Source organism: Raphanus sativus, unplaced genomic scaffold (genome assembly GCF_000801105.2).
Source record: "Raphanus sativus cultivar WK10039 unplaced genomic scaffold, ASM80110v3 Scaffold0429, whole genome shotgun sequence".
Classification (NCBI taxonomy): Eukaryota; Viridiplantae; Streptophyta; class Magnoliopsida; order Brassicales; family Brassicaceae; genus Raphanus; species Raphanus sativus.
In genome coordinates this window covers 1-15,362 of record NW_026615748.1, presented here as the reverse complement: position 1 = coordinate 15,362, position 15,362 = coordinate 1, and the positions used below count along the sequence as shown (strand labels likewise).

At 30.1% G+C, this 15,362-nt stretch overlaps 2 protein-coding genes across 3 annotated transcripts; one reads left to right on the top strand and one right to left on the bottom strand.

Moving 5' to 3' along the window:
• Nucleotides 1-7,366: 7,366 nt before the first annotated feature.
• On the top strand, nt 7,367-10,036 carry LOC108838911 (equilibrative nucleotide transporter 7). Of its 2 annotated transcripts, none has more exons than XM_056996924.1 (10): nt 7,367-7,420; nt 7,877-7,928; nt 8,016-8,120; nt 8,212-8,367; nt 8,455-8,598; nt 8,688-8,793; nt 8,890-9,062; nt 9,166-9,329; nt 9,456-9,714; nt 9,813-10,036. In XM_056996924.1, the coding sequence occupies exons 2-10, from the start codon at nt 7,893-7,895 to the stop codon at nt 9,921-9,923; spliced, it is 1,254 nt and encodes a 417-aa protein (XP_056852904.1). In that variant the 5' UTR covers nt 7,367-7,420; nt 7,877-7,892; the 3' UTR covers nt 9,924-10,036. The 2 variants fall into 2 exon arrangements, with proteins under 2 accessions (XP_056852904.1, XP_056852903.1); XM_056996923.1 differs by having other exon boundaries at nt 7,388-7,474.
• Nucleotides 10,037-10,339: 303 nt separating this feature from the next.
• Nucleotides 10,340-13,103, bottom strand: LOC108806025 (uncharacterized). The gene is made up of 5 exons (XM_018578036.2): nt 12,873-13,103; nt 11,420-12,713; nt 10,953-11,216; nt 10,703-10,858; nt 10,340-10,635 (listed from the first exon to the last, which is right to left on the bottom strand). The coding sequence occupies exons 1-5, from the start codon at nt 12,887-12,889 to the stop codon at nt 10,516-10,518; spliced, it is 1,851 nt and encodes a 616-aa protein (XP_018433538.1). The 5' UTR covers nt 12,890-13,103; the 3' UTR covers nt 10,340-10,515.
• Nucleotides 13,104-15,362: the final 2,259 nt, after the last annotated feature.

The following is a 15,362-nucleotide window of genomic DNA, read 5'->3' as shown; positions in this document are numbered from 1 at the left end:
GGCTTGACGATTTGGTTTGGAATGTGGCGTGAAAGCCTTAATATTATTAAAACCAGTGGCATAAATCTTAAATAATAAAGTTTGGCTTTTTTATCTCTTTGGGGAGGGGGGGGGCTGATCATGCCACCTATCCTACTTTATTTAAACGGTGCGCTTTGATTACTCTTGCGTTTTATGCTTTCTGATTTCAGTTTGGACTTTTGGTTCCGTTTGGTCTTGTGTTTACTTATTCATGTTTTTGGTCTTTTAACCATTTCGTATTGGGCCATTGGATTATTAAGATCTGGGCTTTTGTTATTTCTGGCCTGTTTAGCCTTTTTTCTTTTTTTTTGGCGACATGTTTAGCCTTTATTTCGTCTAATCCTTGGGTGTGAGTTTGTAGTTCTTTCGGCCGTCGACTAACTCACCTGAGAAACTAATAATATATATTCACTCAGCTATATTAAATTTTTACTTTTAACAAATCTAAATTTAATCGTTTAGAGTTTTTTTATAATTATATTTTTCAGTTTATTTTCATCAAAAGATTTTTATAAGTTCTATTAATTAATTTACGATTAAAAACATGAGAAGACTTCACAAGAAGTTTTCTCATTATCTAAAGATGATTTTTTCAGAGTTATAAGGTATTTACAGATTTTTTTGTTTGGTCATAAAAAGTGGTTGTAATTTTACTACTCTTTTGAATTAATTTTGCATTTGATTAATGATATAGCTCAATTAATCCTAGAGCTAATTCTATCAAATAAGAAATCAGATGTAGTACTTCGAAAACGAAAGGGAACGGAAACACACCTATCCTACTTTATTTAAACGGTGCGCTTTGATTACTCTTGCGTTTTATGCTTTCTGATTTCAGTTTGGACTTTTGGTTCCGTTTGGTCTTGTGTTTATTTATTCATGTTTTTGGCCTTTTAACCATTTCGTATTGGGCCATTGGATTATTAAGATCTGGGCTTTTGTTATTTCTGGCCTGTTTAGCCTTTTTTTTCTTTTTTTTTGGCGACATGTTTAGCCTTTATTTCGTCTAATCCTTGGGTGTGAGTTTGCAGTTCTTTCGGCCGTCGACTAACTCACCTGAGAAACTAATAATATATACTCACTCAGCTATATTAAAATTTTTACTTTTAACAAATCTAAATTTAATCGTTTAGAGTTTTTTATAATTATATTTTTCAGTTTATTTTCATCAAAATATTTTTATAAGTTCTATTAATTAATTTACGATTAAAAACATGAGAAGACTTCACAAGAAGTTTTCTAATTATCTAAAGATGATTTTTCAGAGTTATAAGGTATTTACAGATTTTTTTGTTTGGTCATAAAAAGTGGTTGTAATTTTACTACTCTTTTGAATTAATTTTGCATTTGATTAATGATATAGCTCAATTAATCCTAGAGCTAATTCTATCAAATAAGAAATCAGATGTAGTACTTCGAAAACGAATCCACAGGAACGGAAACACACAATAGATCAGATAAGATAAAAGATCAAGCTAGAAAAATAGATGTTAAAACAGTAAATATTAAAAAAAAAAAATAAGATAGATGTGTGCCCATAGATAAGATGAAAGCTAGACTTTATGTTAGGTACTCTAAATTATGATATAGCTGCTAAGTGCATGTGAATACTAATGTAAGATATCCAGCTCTTTCTGCAAGTCTATGTATTTGAATCTATGTCCATGATCTCGCGTGTCACACAGAACAGGTGTCATCGATACACCTATAGGGTGTCGATCGATACGCTTCCAAACAAGCTTTAAACTTTGATCGATAAGTTCACTAAATCGGTTTAACCAGCTAACTACAGCTCGTGTCTAACAAACTAGCTCAACATAATTACTATCAGGTATATGAACCTACTCTCGTAGTTGTCAACTCCTAAATCATTATCATAGTTAGCTAATCTAGAATGCAAACATCAAGTCATAACTCTATGAAGGATGTTAATTAATCACCTTAGCAGTTCTAGTATCAATAATTATTCATAACCATATAAACCCTAAGTCTAACAAGGTAATTACTCAGACATTTATAAGAATTTGTAAATTTCTCAGAAATATTACATAAAATAAAAATTTTATAAATTTTTTATTAATTATTTATAATTGTATAATTTTCTTTCTAAGAGGTCATAAAATGTTATCAAAATAGAATCAATGGAAAAATGTTATTTTCTTCACAAGTTCATCATTTTTTAAAATCTTTTCAAAGCAAAATAACCTCAAAAATTACATAAGTTATCAAACTATTCAAAGAATCCTACTATATATTAATTGAGAAGTCACTTTAATGACTTTTTCTTACATGTCGATTATAGGTGAACGCTCACAAAATTGTTATAATTTTATTGGTCAATAATTTTTAATTTTATTTATTTTAATTAGAACTAAAAGGTAAGTGTATAACCATTAATATCACTTACCAAATAATTTGCATAATATTACAAATAATTATTTATTGGTAACTAATTGTTGAAATTATAGAAAGAGTAATAATTTTGATCAACTTTTTATATTTTTAAAACAAATAATATAATAAATGACAAACAGTTATATAAATCGATATAATAATTTTATATTCTTATTTTAAAGAATTATATTTTTATATCCTCATCCTACTATATATTAACTGAGAATACACTTTAGTGACTTCTATCGACGTATCACTCATACAGACAGTTCGAAAAAAAATTCTTATAATTTCATTGGCCAATAATTTTTTAGTTTTATTTATTTTAATCAAATCTAAAAAGTCAAACTTAGAACCAATTAATGTTAGTTGTCAAACTATTTATATATAATTATGGATAATCATTTATAGTATTTAGTGCTAGCAATTATGTAAATTGTATATAATATTTCATCTTTTTTTCACTAATAGTCTATTTATAAATTATATGATCTATGTTGTTAAAAGTTGTTAATAAAAATAATATACTAGCTTTATTTTCTATTATAAACAGTTGTAAAAAGCTTTATTTTCTGTATAAGTCATAACATGCATATATAAATATAACTAGATTTTGATCCGCGCTTTAAAAGCGCGAGATATTATACATTGTAAAAATCTAATAAAAATCCATCAAATGCCTTGTTAAGGATGATAAAATTGTAGATCCACCTTATTTAAACCCGTTTCATTTTTGGCGAACACATTTACGTCTCGACCTATTTAATTTCTCAATAATTTTATCCATTTGAACTCATGTAATTGTATCGGTCATCTATTTAGACCGGTTTGAGTTTATTTTGAGTGACTAAAATCATTTAATTTCTACAAAAATATATTTGGATTTTATTTTTCTTAAAATGTTTAATTCATTTCTAAAAATTGAAAACAATGTTTATATTTATTATTTTGAGCAAAATGAAAAACTAAATCAATGTAATTCATGTATAAAAAATCTTAGTATCTACGGTTGACATGCTTAGTGTGTTCAAATAATGTAAATTTAGTTAAAAACCATAAAATAAAAATTAGTAAATAATTGATACACGTGGAAATTTACATTGCGAAAGTGAATCGTCCTCTACATAGATCAAACGAAATCAAAAAATTATACACAATAATTTTTAACCTAGATTTGTGAATATTAAATAAATTTAAAATTAGATATGATTGTATATATATATATATATATATATGATATTAATAAAATCATTTTTGTTAAGTATTAAATAAATGAAAGATTGCAATCTTTTAAATTAGTTAAATTTTAGGTAATTTAATGCAGTACTTATAATTTATAAGGAAACTCATATTTATCATGTTTTTAATTAATTTATTAAAATTAGTAAATGGAAAAGAGTCTTGTAAATATCATAAAAGTTCAAGGGCATAATTCTAAATTTTAACAATGAGATTCTGCTTTAATAGTATAGATTATAATAAAAATATTATAATAACTATTAATGCATCATATAGAGAGTTTATAAATTATTTACATTTACATTAGTTTGAAGTCATATAAATTAATTCATTTCTAATTTTTTATAAAAGATATATAATAGTTTATAATTATACGAATATTTGGTAATCATTTTTAACGTGTCAAATCATCAATACTTAAATTTGTAACATTAATAAAACTTTACAAATTAATATATAAAGATCTATAGAAAATGTTATAAATATTTATAAAACCATTTATAAGGAAGAAATTTGTCATCATTTATAGGAGTTTAGAAAATGTTTATGATGGTTTACTCATTTTTAAAGTATTTAATATTATTAAAATGATTAAATAATTTTTATGAAATATTTTCTAAATATTTTATAAAATTAAAAACCATTGATAAAGTTAACAGGTTTGTAAATTATTTAAAATTAAAAAATTATTTAAGAATTTTATAAATAGTTTTCTAAACACTTATCGATTGTTTTAGATTTTAATTTAATACTAGATTTTGACCCACGTTTTCAAAACGCGGGATATTTTTGATTAAAATAATTTTTTCTATTTAAAATATTTTTGCATTTAAATAGCAGTTTATATCCGATCCGGACCAGTGGTCGAACCGCTAAATCCAGTGATCTGACATGTAATAATGTTTGAATTTTAGGAGTTACCAGATAAAACTGACAAAAAAAACCCTTCAAAACCCAAAATAACTGATTGAACCAATCAGTGACCAATATGAAATCCAATTTAATTTAATATATTGATATAAAATAATTTTATTTTATTTATTTCACTAAATAACGATACCAGTTATTGAAATGTATATAATCCATAATACAATACATATAAATAAAATTAGTTTAAATTTTATCTATGTTTTAATATAGATTCTCAAAAACAGATTTGTACAATTTGTTAATATTGGATTATAGAAAGTAGAGTGACGTGCAAATATTTAGGATAAATAATTCACGAACAAACAAATATTTTCGATGTGTATTATTTTTTTTTAAACACAAAATGTTTTTCTACAATATATATTATAACCTCTTTAAATTAATAATTTATAAATTAATATACACTAAAAATTTCTATAAAATAATATAATTTTATAGTCCTAAATTAAAATTTTGTTCAATTCTTATCTCGATAAATTAACATCTCTATAAACTAATAAAAATATATAGTTTTGGTGTAGTCCTAACATTATTAATTTATAGTGGTTTCACTGCATATAGTTATGAAAATATTTTGGTAAAACATTTTAATACACAAAATGAAAAGTTAATAAGAATCATAAAGGGATACATGATTACGAAAATTATGTTGCATTAATGACTCAATATTTGTTAGGCAACATTAATAGGGGTGCAAAATAGTTTCCTAAAATATTCATTGGAATATTCTTTTGACTAATTTAAATTTAAAATAATGGCATTAATATTGGTTGGCATAAATATAGTAATGGGCCTAATGGCATACCATCTATCTAAACTATTAAAACTAAAGTACATTTTGTATTTAAACCTAAGTTTTCCACAATAATTACCATCACATGCCATTGAGTTAAACCATTCTTTTTAAATTCTTAAAACATCTCAATTTAAATACTTATTTTAATTGATATGTGCGTGATTAAAGTCCTTCATTTTAGGCCATAAGATCCCTAAATATCTAATTGTTGTACCCATAAATAGTAACTTCCATCAATAAAATCATTGTATCTTATTTTTTTCTTTAAAAAAAGAATATTCCATTTTGTGATCGCTATAATCTTGCAATATCTAACGTAATCCATATCATTACGTCATATAATTGTGTATACATCAATACTATTAAAACAGAAGAACTTTTTATCTACTTACAAATAGTATATGTTGGACCATTACATTTATTTAATTTTCTATTATTTCTCTTATAACTAACTTAATTATTATTAAACATATACTATCTAACCATTTATTTTAATATTTTAAAAACAAGATCTTTAAAAATATATTCTTAAGTATATTTTACTAAGATTACATCTTAATAATATCTTTTGATATCTTTTATTTAAAATGTAAATACACATTTATTTTTAATATTTACTTTTAAATCATAAAAGTCATAATTAACAACTAACTGCAGTTAAAACAATTTTTAATTCACTTTTTATTTATATACTAAGAAATAAAATTCTATAGTATTTATATATACATAATTTATATTCTCAATTAAATTGCTACATCAAGTAATAAATATAAAGTAACTTAATCCATCTATTAACTATTTTCTAAATTATAAAATAACATAATAAAATAAATGCATGAATTTTGCAACATACTTCAACTTATTAAAACAAATATTGAAGTACAATATATAAACTAATAAATAATTTCATAAGTTAATATATAATATATATATATATATTAAATATTTTTAAAATTTTAATTTATTTATCAAGTTTAAGGCGGGTTGAATGACAATAATTAATTTGTAACATTGACTTATTCTTGGGTTCACCCCTAAAGTGAACCTAAAGGTTCACCCAACTAATAGGAATCATTTATTTCACAATTGATATCTTTTAAAAAGGAAACAAAATATTATCAAGTTATATTATATTTTAAAATAAAAAATGTTAAAAATAAATAAAAATAGTAATATATGCAAAAAGAAAAATTTAAAAGTATTTTAACTCCGTCATCAAAACATTAAACCCTAAACTCTAAACTCTAAACTAAAAATATTAACACTAAATCTTAAAAATACCAAATCCTTAATCCTAAAAAGAGTTTAAGGATTAATATTAAGGGTTTAGTATTTTTAAGATTTATTATTTTTGTGTTTAGTGTTTTTGATTTAAAATTTAGGATTATCCAAGCTTGCAAAACTTCATATTTGAAGTCTAAAGATGTTTTTAAACCTTAAAACTTCTTATTTTCAGGTTTATATTTAGTTTTATGTATAAAACTAAAATTTATGAAAACAAAATAAAATATTATAAGATATGATTTTTTAAAAAGATTAAAAATGATAAACAACAAAATATCTAAAAATCGTAAAATATAATATGTAATTGTAAAAACCAAAATACAAATAAAAATGTGAAACTTCAAATTTGAAGTTTTGAGTTGTGACACTGTATATTTGAAGTTTCACTATTAAAAACTTAAAATTTGAAGTTTTGAAGTTTTCTTTTAGGGTACAAAAAACTTCAAAGTTATAGAGTATTTTTTACAGATGTTCTTAATCTATGTGAAAATGTCAAAACAACACTTATTTGGAAACAGATAGATAATTATGTAAATTACTTATTAATTGCATATATTTATGAATCTTCTCGAATTTTGTTCTCTTCTTTTTTGTGTCAACAAATCCTTTTCGAATTAAAGCCGTTACGATTCACGCGAATCATGCTAATTCAATGATTTCAGAAATAAAAGAATCTTTCACTAAAACTATAATATTTACTTAGGTTTCAGGGTAATTAAACCCTTTGCTCCTGCCTTTGAATTCGGTTGCTCTAACGTAAGTTTCTTTCTTCTTGTGTCACATCCTACCTTTGAATTAGGTTGCTCTAAGGTGAGTTTCTTTTTTCTTCTATTATAGCCTTAACCTTAAATTGTATAAGTGTCATGTGTTTGTCCTTTAGTGAGATTCCAACTCACTCGAATTCTATCTCTTTATATTCATCCAATCTTGGAAGTAATGTCTCAACTTTTTTGTTTACTGGGGATTTCATATTATTTATTAATATATACTGCAGAATTCTCAAATGTTGATATTAAGGTTCAGGTTTCTACACAAGTAAGAAACCCTAGGTTTTTAATGAATTAAAAATGAAGTCAATTAAGATAGTTGAGGGCTTTAAAATCATGTCTTTAATCTGGTGGTTGAGGATCTTGGTGTGAAAGGGGAAGAGGCTGAAAGTTTGGGAACAAAGCGAATATAAAATTGATCTTTTCTAAGTTTCTGAATTTGCAGGATTTGTGATTGTTTGATGAGTAACCCAGAGGATATCCCTAGCGGACTTAAGGTAGATATATATTTCTATATTAATTACCAATTCATATAATCTACAGTGTTACTTACTTTATGATAATTAGACTTCGATAATGAACAGGGCAAGAATGTAGCACGACTTGTGTGTTGTATTCTAGGAGTAGGTTCTCTCGTTGCATGGAATGCGATGCTGACCATCACCGATTACTATTATCAAGTTTTTCCGGTATGATTCTATAAGCAGTTTTTTTTACATGACTAGATTAATTGTTACATATCGGTTTAATTCAATTCATTTTTTTTGCTTGACAAATCAGAAATATCATCCTTCGAGGGTGCTGACAATCGTTTACCAATTGGTTGCGAATGTGTTTATATCAACACTTGCTTATAAAGAAGCTAAGCTCAGTACCCGATTTCGTAATATTTTAGGGTACAGCCTTTATACTGCTGGGACATTTTGTCTGATCATTGTAAGTACTTTTAATTTTGAACTAAATGTTTCCTACATGATGTACAATCCCTGTTTTTTTCATTCATTGTGTTCCGGTTTGGTGAAGTTGGATCTTGCTTCGCATGGCAATGGAAGTGTAGGAGCATATATTGTGTTGTGTTTGATTGTTGCTCTCTTCGGATTGGCTGATGCTTTTGTACAAGGTGGAATGGTTGGAGATCTATCTTTCATGTGCCCAGAGTTCATCCAGGTTTAGTTTTGGTCTTTATTGATAGATTTTCTAGTCACTAAAATCAATTTAGCTAAAAGTTATTATTATGTTTTATCTTGTGTTTTCAGGCGTTCATGGGAGGCTTGGGCATAGCTGGGGCACTAACCTCCGGTTTAAGGCTTATTACGAAAGCAATATTTGACAAGTCTTCTGATGGTCTCCGAAAAGGCGCTTGTAATGTCTCTTCTAACTTTCCTGCAATTTTTTTTTTTGTTACATCTTATTATATAACTGAAGTTAATCTTAAATATCATGTGTTGTTTCTTGTAGTGCTGTTCATAGGAATAGCAACATTGATCGAGTTAGGATGTCTCATTCTATATGTGACTGTCTTTGCTAAGCTTCCTATTGTAAAATACTACCGATCCAAAGCTGGGAAAGAAGGCGCTAAATCCGTTGCCGCAGATCTAGCTGCGGCTGGCCTCCAAGACCAAGCTCAACAGGTTCCGTTCTAAATAAATCTGAACTAAAAAACAAACAAAAACACAGGGCTGTGGTTTTTATTTAGCTAGTTAATTATCTGTTTAACTTTGATCCTCACAAAAGGTTCAACAAATGGACGAGGCCAATATCATAAGGCTAACCAAGAAGCAACTGCTACGGCAAAACATTGATCATGGGCTGAATCTCTTCATGATTTACGTTGTTACGCTATCGATTTTCCCTGGTTTTCTTTATGAGAACACAGGAAAACACCGGTTGGGCGATTGGTACGTTAGAAGCATTCAATTCATATATTTCATTATTATATATATATATATATATATATATATATTATATATATATTATATCGGTTATGAAAACCATTTTGTGGGTTTCATGTGTCAATATAAAAGGTATGCACCAGTCCTAATAGCCATGTACAACGGGTGGGATTCCATCGCCAGGTTCATCCCCTCAGTCAAAATTTTAGCAATGGAATCTAGGAAATGGATCACGGGCTGCGTTATTGCGCGTTTCCTGCTTGTTCCAGCGTTCTACTTTACAGCTAAATACGCAGATCAGGGATGGATGATTTTCCTCACCTCTTTCTTGGGATTGAGTAACGGTTATTTAACAGTCTGCATCTTCAGCATTGCACCAAAGGGTTACAATGTAATGAAGCTACTTTATATATGTTTCTCCAATCGATTTGAAACTGGTTATATATGTCTGTCTCTAATTTTGTAATCTATTGAATTTCTTCTAAATAGGGACCCGAGTCGAATGCATTAGGGAACTTGTTGTGCGTGTTTCTGTTGGGAGGTATCTTCGCTGGTGTTTGCTTGGGTTGGCTTTGGCTCATTGGTAACGGCTCGTTCTAAGCCAAACTATTGCTGCAAATTATTAGATAAATTCATTCCTTCGATTGTTGTTTTATGTTTTAATCTTTTAACTTTGCCTGTAACTTATTTTTTTATTAGTGCAACTTCATTTATAGTAGCTACATAATACTTCAAAATTTTAGATACTTTTTGAGTTTCCTACCATTAAAAATGCTTCGATTACCATTCCATGATTTACAAATATTAACTAAAGAAATGTTTGGAACCTTTTCTTTTTTGGAACCTAAAATTGATTCTTTAATTCTTCAGCTCATAAGAAAATCAGTAACCGAAACTGACACATTCCGTTTGAGTTTTAGGGTCATAATAAACCAAAACTGAGACACAAAACTGATATACATATCGCAAAAAGAAAATACAAGTTTGATGTAACTAGAAAGATGATTAAACTCAAATCAGATGGAAAACAAAATTTGATTTTATCTTTCATTTTACTTCCTGTAAAAGATGGTGTTTCATCAACTCCTAGGCCAAAACAAGAGTTGGCTCTCAAAAGGGATTCAAACGTGTACAAAATAATAATAATAATAATAATAATAATAATGAAAAAAATAAACCTTTTTAAAAAAATCTAGGGAGCCATCAGTCCATCGACCGTGTAGGAAAGTGACTTCATCCAATCCGTTTTTAGCAGCATTTTCTGTAGCGTCCGCATTATATCATATCCCGGATCCAGCTTCCGTTGCCAACCCTAACAAGAACATACATAGATATGAAACAAACTCATCAAGAAACACAAAGATGAAAAATAAACTCACCTCGAGAACTAATGTTGTAAACATCACGGTGGACACATTGCCGTCGATATTAACTCTATGATTCCTCATCTTCTCGAATAACTCGTGCATACAATCTGCTGGATGAACTGCTTCTCCTTCTGCTGTTCCCCAGAATCTAAACGCTTCTTCTACTTCCTGTCACCAATATGTGTATATATATATATAAAATATAAACACCACAGAGATGAAGAAACTTTGTGTGAAATGCAAGAACAGAGATCTATCTCACCTCGACAAAGGCCTCCGGGTTAGGACAATTCTGTTGTTTAGATAACTTAAGTGTTCGTTCAGCTGCCGTCCGACCATCTCTACGTGCAACCGCCTTGAAAAAACCGAGTAGGTTGTCTCTGTCTGTTTTCGAGAGCTCTGCAGTCATCCCTACATCAAGAAAAATAATGTGCGGCTTCTTCGATCTGAACAGACCTCTTTTAGCACCGTTCTTCCTCACAAGAATGTTCCCAGGATGCATATCTGCATGAACGAAGTTGTCCACCTGAAAAAAAAACAAGAATGTGATCAAAATCTTTAAAAGTTACATTATAACCTTTTTAAATTAATACTCTATAAATTAACATACACTAAAAATCTCTATAAAATAATATAATTTTATAGTTTCAAACTGAATTTTTAGTTCAATCGATAAATTAATATTTCACTGTATATAAATAAACTCAAATGAAGAAAAAGAGGATTCACCAGGAGCATCTTCAAGAGAGCATTGGTTCCAATATGAGCTACTTTAGACTTAAGCCATTCATGTCCTTCTGGTCCATCCACATAACGAGCCACGCTCTCACCGTGCTCGAACGACTCAACCAAAACAGAGGGATGAACAAGAGGGAAGACAGGCTTAGGGAAAGAGACATCTTTCCATCCACGGAAGTTGTATATAAACCGACTCAAATGAGAAGCTTCCCTCGAGAGATCGACTTGAGACAACATGTAGAGGCTAAACTGCTGCACACACTCATCCAACCTAAGCCAGTTCAGACCCGGAACGAAAGTAGTCAACTTGGCAGCCATTTTGATTATCCTAAAGTCTCTCGTCATCGTCTCCTCAACGCAAGGGTGTCTGACTTTAACAGCGACTTCAGAGGACTTAACCTTTTGTCCTGGATACTGAAACTTGAGAGTGGCTCTATGAACTTGAGCTATGCTCCCCGAGGCCACCGGGGCCTGGTCAAACTCCTCGAATATTTCAGAGATCTTACGACCGAACGCTCTTTCGATAGTTCTTTTGGTGAACTCGAAGCTGTGCTCGGGAGCGTTACTGTGAAGCTTCGAAAGATGCAAACAGAGATCCTTGGAGAACAGGTCAGGTCTCGTGGCGATCCATTGACCGAACTTGATGAAAGCAGGACCAGCTTTCTCCAGAGTTCGATGGAGGACCTCGTGCCTTAGCTTCCTGAACCGTGGCCCGCATGAGAACTCCAACAACGCCATTGCGAGATTAGGAGAGAGCAGAAGAGCTAAATAGAGAGCTCTCCCTAACAGAACCACACTCTTCACCGCGGAGAGAAGCAGAGTAGAGATGATAACAAGAGGGATCTTCACGGCGATTCTGTAAAGAGAGAACTGCTGAGGAGAACGTACTATAACATGACTTGGAACCGGTCTTTGCTGCTGCTGCGCCCACGCGACTCTCCTGCAAGTAAGAGCCAAGACACCGGGTAATAACAAGTGCGAACGGGATACAGACAAGCAGAAGGCTTGAGCGAGGATGGTTATGCGAGGGAAGAAGGTCCAGTGGTGGTGGATAGAGTATCTATGAAGAAGCCATTTCCAAGAGGCTTGCTTAGCTACGTAGCTTCGTGAGAGAAGACGACTACATAGAGATGTTCCTTTACCACTGGTGACAAGGGACAATGAATGATTTTGACTGAAATTTCGGAACTGAGGGAGAACTAGAGAGAACTTAACAGAGGTTCCATGTTTGTGGTTAGAGTAGAGAGATTGTGTGTATCTGGTAACCACTTTAGTGACCAAGAATCTGCAGGAAACCATAAAAAGGATTCAACTTTATCAAAGCCAAAGAGTAAAGATTGAAACTTTGTAATCAATTTTTGTGAAATCAATCTCCAGGAAATAAGGAAGCAAAAGCAAATCGGATGTAAATAAAAAGGTGAAGCAGAGCAGAGCAGAGACGAACCTAGAGAGGAGGGTCATGGCGAGCTTGTGGAGAAGAAAGGTTTTTGCGAGTTAATTATGATTATTATCAAACCGTTAAAGGTACAGAGCATTGTTGTCTCATCGATTTTGACTCGGTCTAAGGGAACGGTGGCTCTCGCCGTTTGGGTGGGTTTTGGAGGCTGAAGACGATACGGAGAGAGAGAGAGGGAAGGGACCCACAAAAGGCGACCTCGTGGGCTTCACGCTAAAAATATTTGTCGTCGGTCCAAATAATCACGCTGACTAAATAAAATATCTTTTCTCATTTACGTATTTAGTAATATCTCGTGGCCTTACCAAAAACAAAATATTTTTTCTATAAAGGGTTAATTAGGTATATAGTCAGATTAACAATCTATCTTATGGACCTAACATTTATTTTGTAAGTTTTTAAATTAAATACACCTTTATACTTTATAGTTAAACCTACATTAAATCACTAATGTTCCTTTCTTTATACTACTATCCATGTTTCCAAACAATATACTTATTTCTTTATACTACTATCAATGTTTCCAAACAATATATTTTATATACTACTATCAATGTTTCCAAACAATACAATAATTAATCTTAGTTATTTTATATCCATCATTTTCTCTTTAAATTTTGTAGAAATGTCATAATTTCATAAATTACAAAATAATAAACTTTAAAATTTAGATTATAAGATTACAAATTATGAAAATATTACAATTTCAATCAAATTAGATTACATATCGGTCATCCATCAGTTCAATCGGTTAGTCTCGGGTTTTAGTGACTTTTTAATATGAATATTTTAAAAAACTAAATTGAATTGTTAGATCTCCGGATTAACCGGTATAATCACAATCGGGTTGAATTTAAAAACACTGATTTAAATACAAAAATATTTTAAATACACACTCTTTAAAAGTTAACAAAATATTTGTTAAGTTATTAGTAAAATTTTCATCGTAAAATATTCCGCGCTTCCAAAGCGCGGATCAAAATCTAGTTAACATTAAAAAAAAACTAACGATTTTGGTCTTTTTTTCAACTCATAAAACTTCATTGCAAAACCAGAATATAATGGGTACCACAACCAATACGAGCAAACACCAACCAATAACAAAAGAGCCAAAAACTCGGAAAACAAAGCCTCATTGCTAAAACAGAGCACAACCCCAAACACAGAGCATTGTCACCCACCCTTTTCTTTCTCCACAATCCCTCGTAGCCAATCTGGTTCACCTCGTGCTACATAAGATTGGAGCCTCATGTCAGACATCTCGCAATCAAAAACACACAGTTCTATTTCAAAGAACACTATGAAGTTCACGACCGTAAGCTCAAAAAGAAGCCCAAACCCCGGTCTCTCCACAACTCCCACCAACTCAGGAGCTTCGACCTCCACACACACATTCTCAAGTCTATGTGAACCCATACTTTCAATTGCCCAGAGGAGACCTACATGTTTCGCCTCTTGTAAAGAGTTGATACCACTGAAAGCACGTCGACTATGCAGCATGACCTCGCCTCTGTCATTCCTTACCATCCAACCCGATCCCGCCATACTTTTTCCTTTGGACCAGCTAAGCTACACCGACATTGCACTTCAGAATACCTACAGGAGGACGTCACCAAAAACACCTGAATTGGGATAAAATAATAAAAGAAAATGGACGATTTATCTATAAATACATTTAGGATAAAATAAAAAGAAAAACAATGAAATATTATACTATTCACAAAAAACTATTTATTATCATTGTAGAATACAATACTTTATATCGTCACACATAAATAAAATAGCATATTGTATATCATATTATATATAGTTTTTACATTACTTTAATAACCAATAAAATAAAATTGATAAGTATTTAGCAAAATATAAATATTTATATACTTTTTACGGTACATTAAAATGATACAATACATATATCATTCATATACAGAAATCTATATAAATGTTATTTCTTTACAAAAAAATTATATTTTTTTTTTTCTAATTTGAATACATGCAAATAGACATGCGAATTCTGCTCTAACTCTTTAAAATTGGCATGTAGATTCTGCTCTGATCCATTGAAATAAAGATTTTGGTTTATATTTGTTGGGATTATGAAACTCACGTCCAACTCTTTATTGTCCGATTAATATGAAATTATCCATTTTTTGGATTATGGAGCTGGTCCGCATGAATTTATTTTTGATTTTCTTCCTAAAAGACCTCGTTCTAATTAGAGTTTGACATCTTTTTATATTTAGACTTCTTTTATTTAACTTCCAATATGAGACTTATTTTTGATATCTCTCATTCTCCCCTCTCAAACTAAAAAACCACACTCATCTCGTGTATTTTTCCTTTAGTGGGTCATCTTAGCACCACCTTGTAACGATAATTGCAGGGTTTCACTTGATAATGATTCTTATAACATCTCGTTTTTTTGAGAATGGTCTCCCACAACATCACATGTTTCATGATCTTCTAACTAGTTTGCCA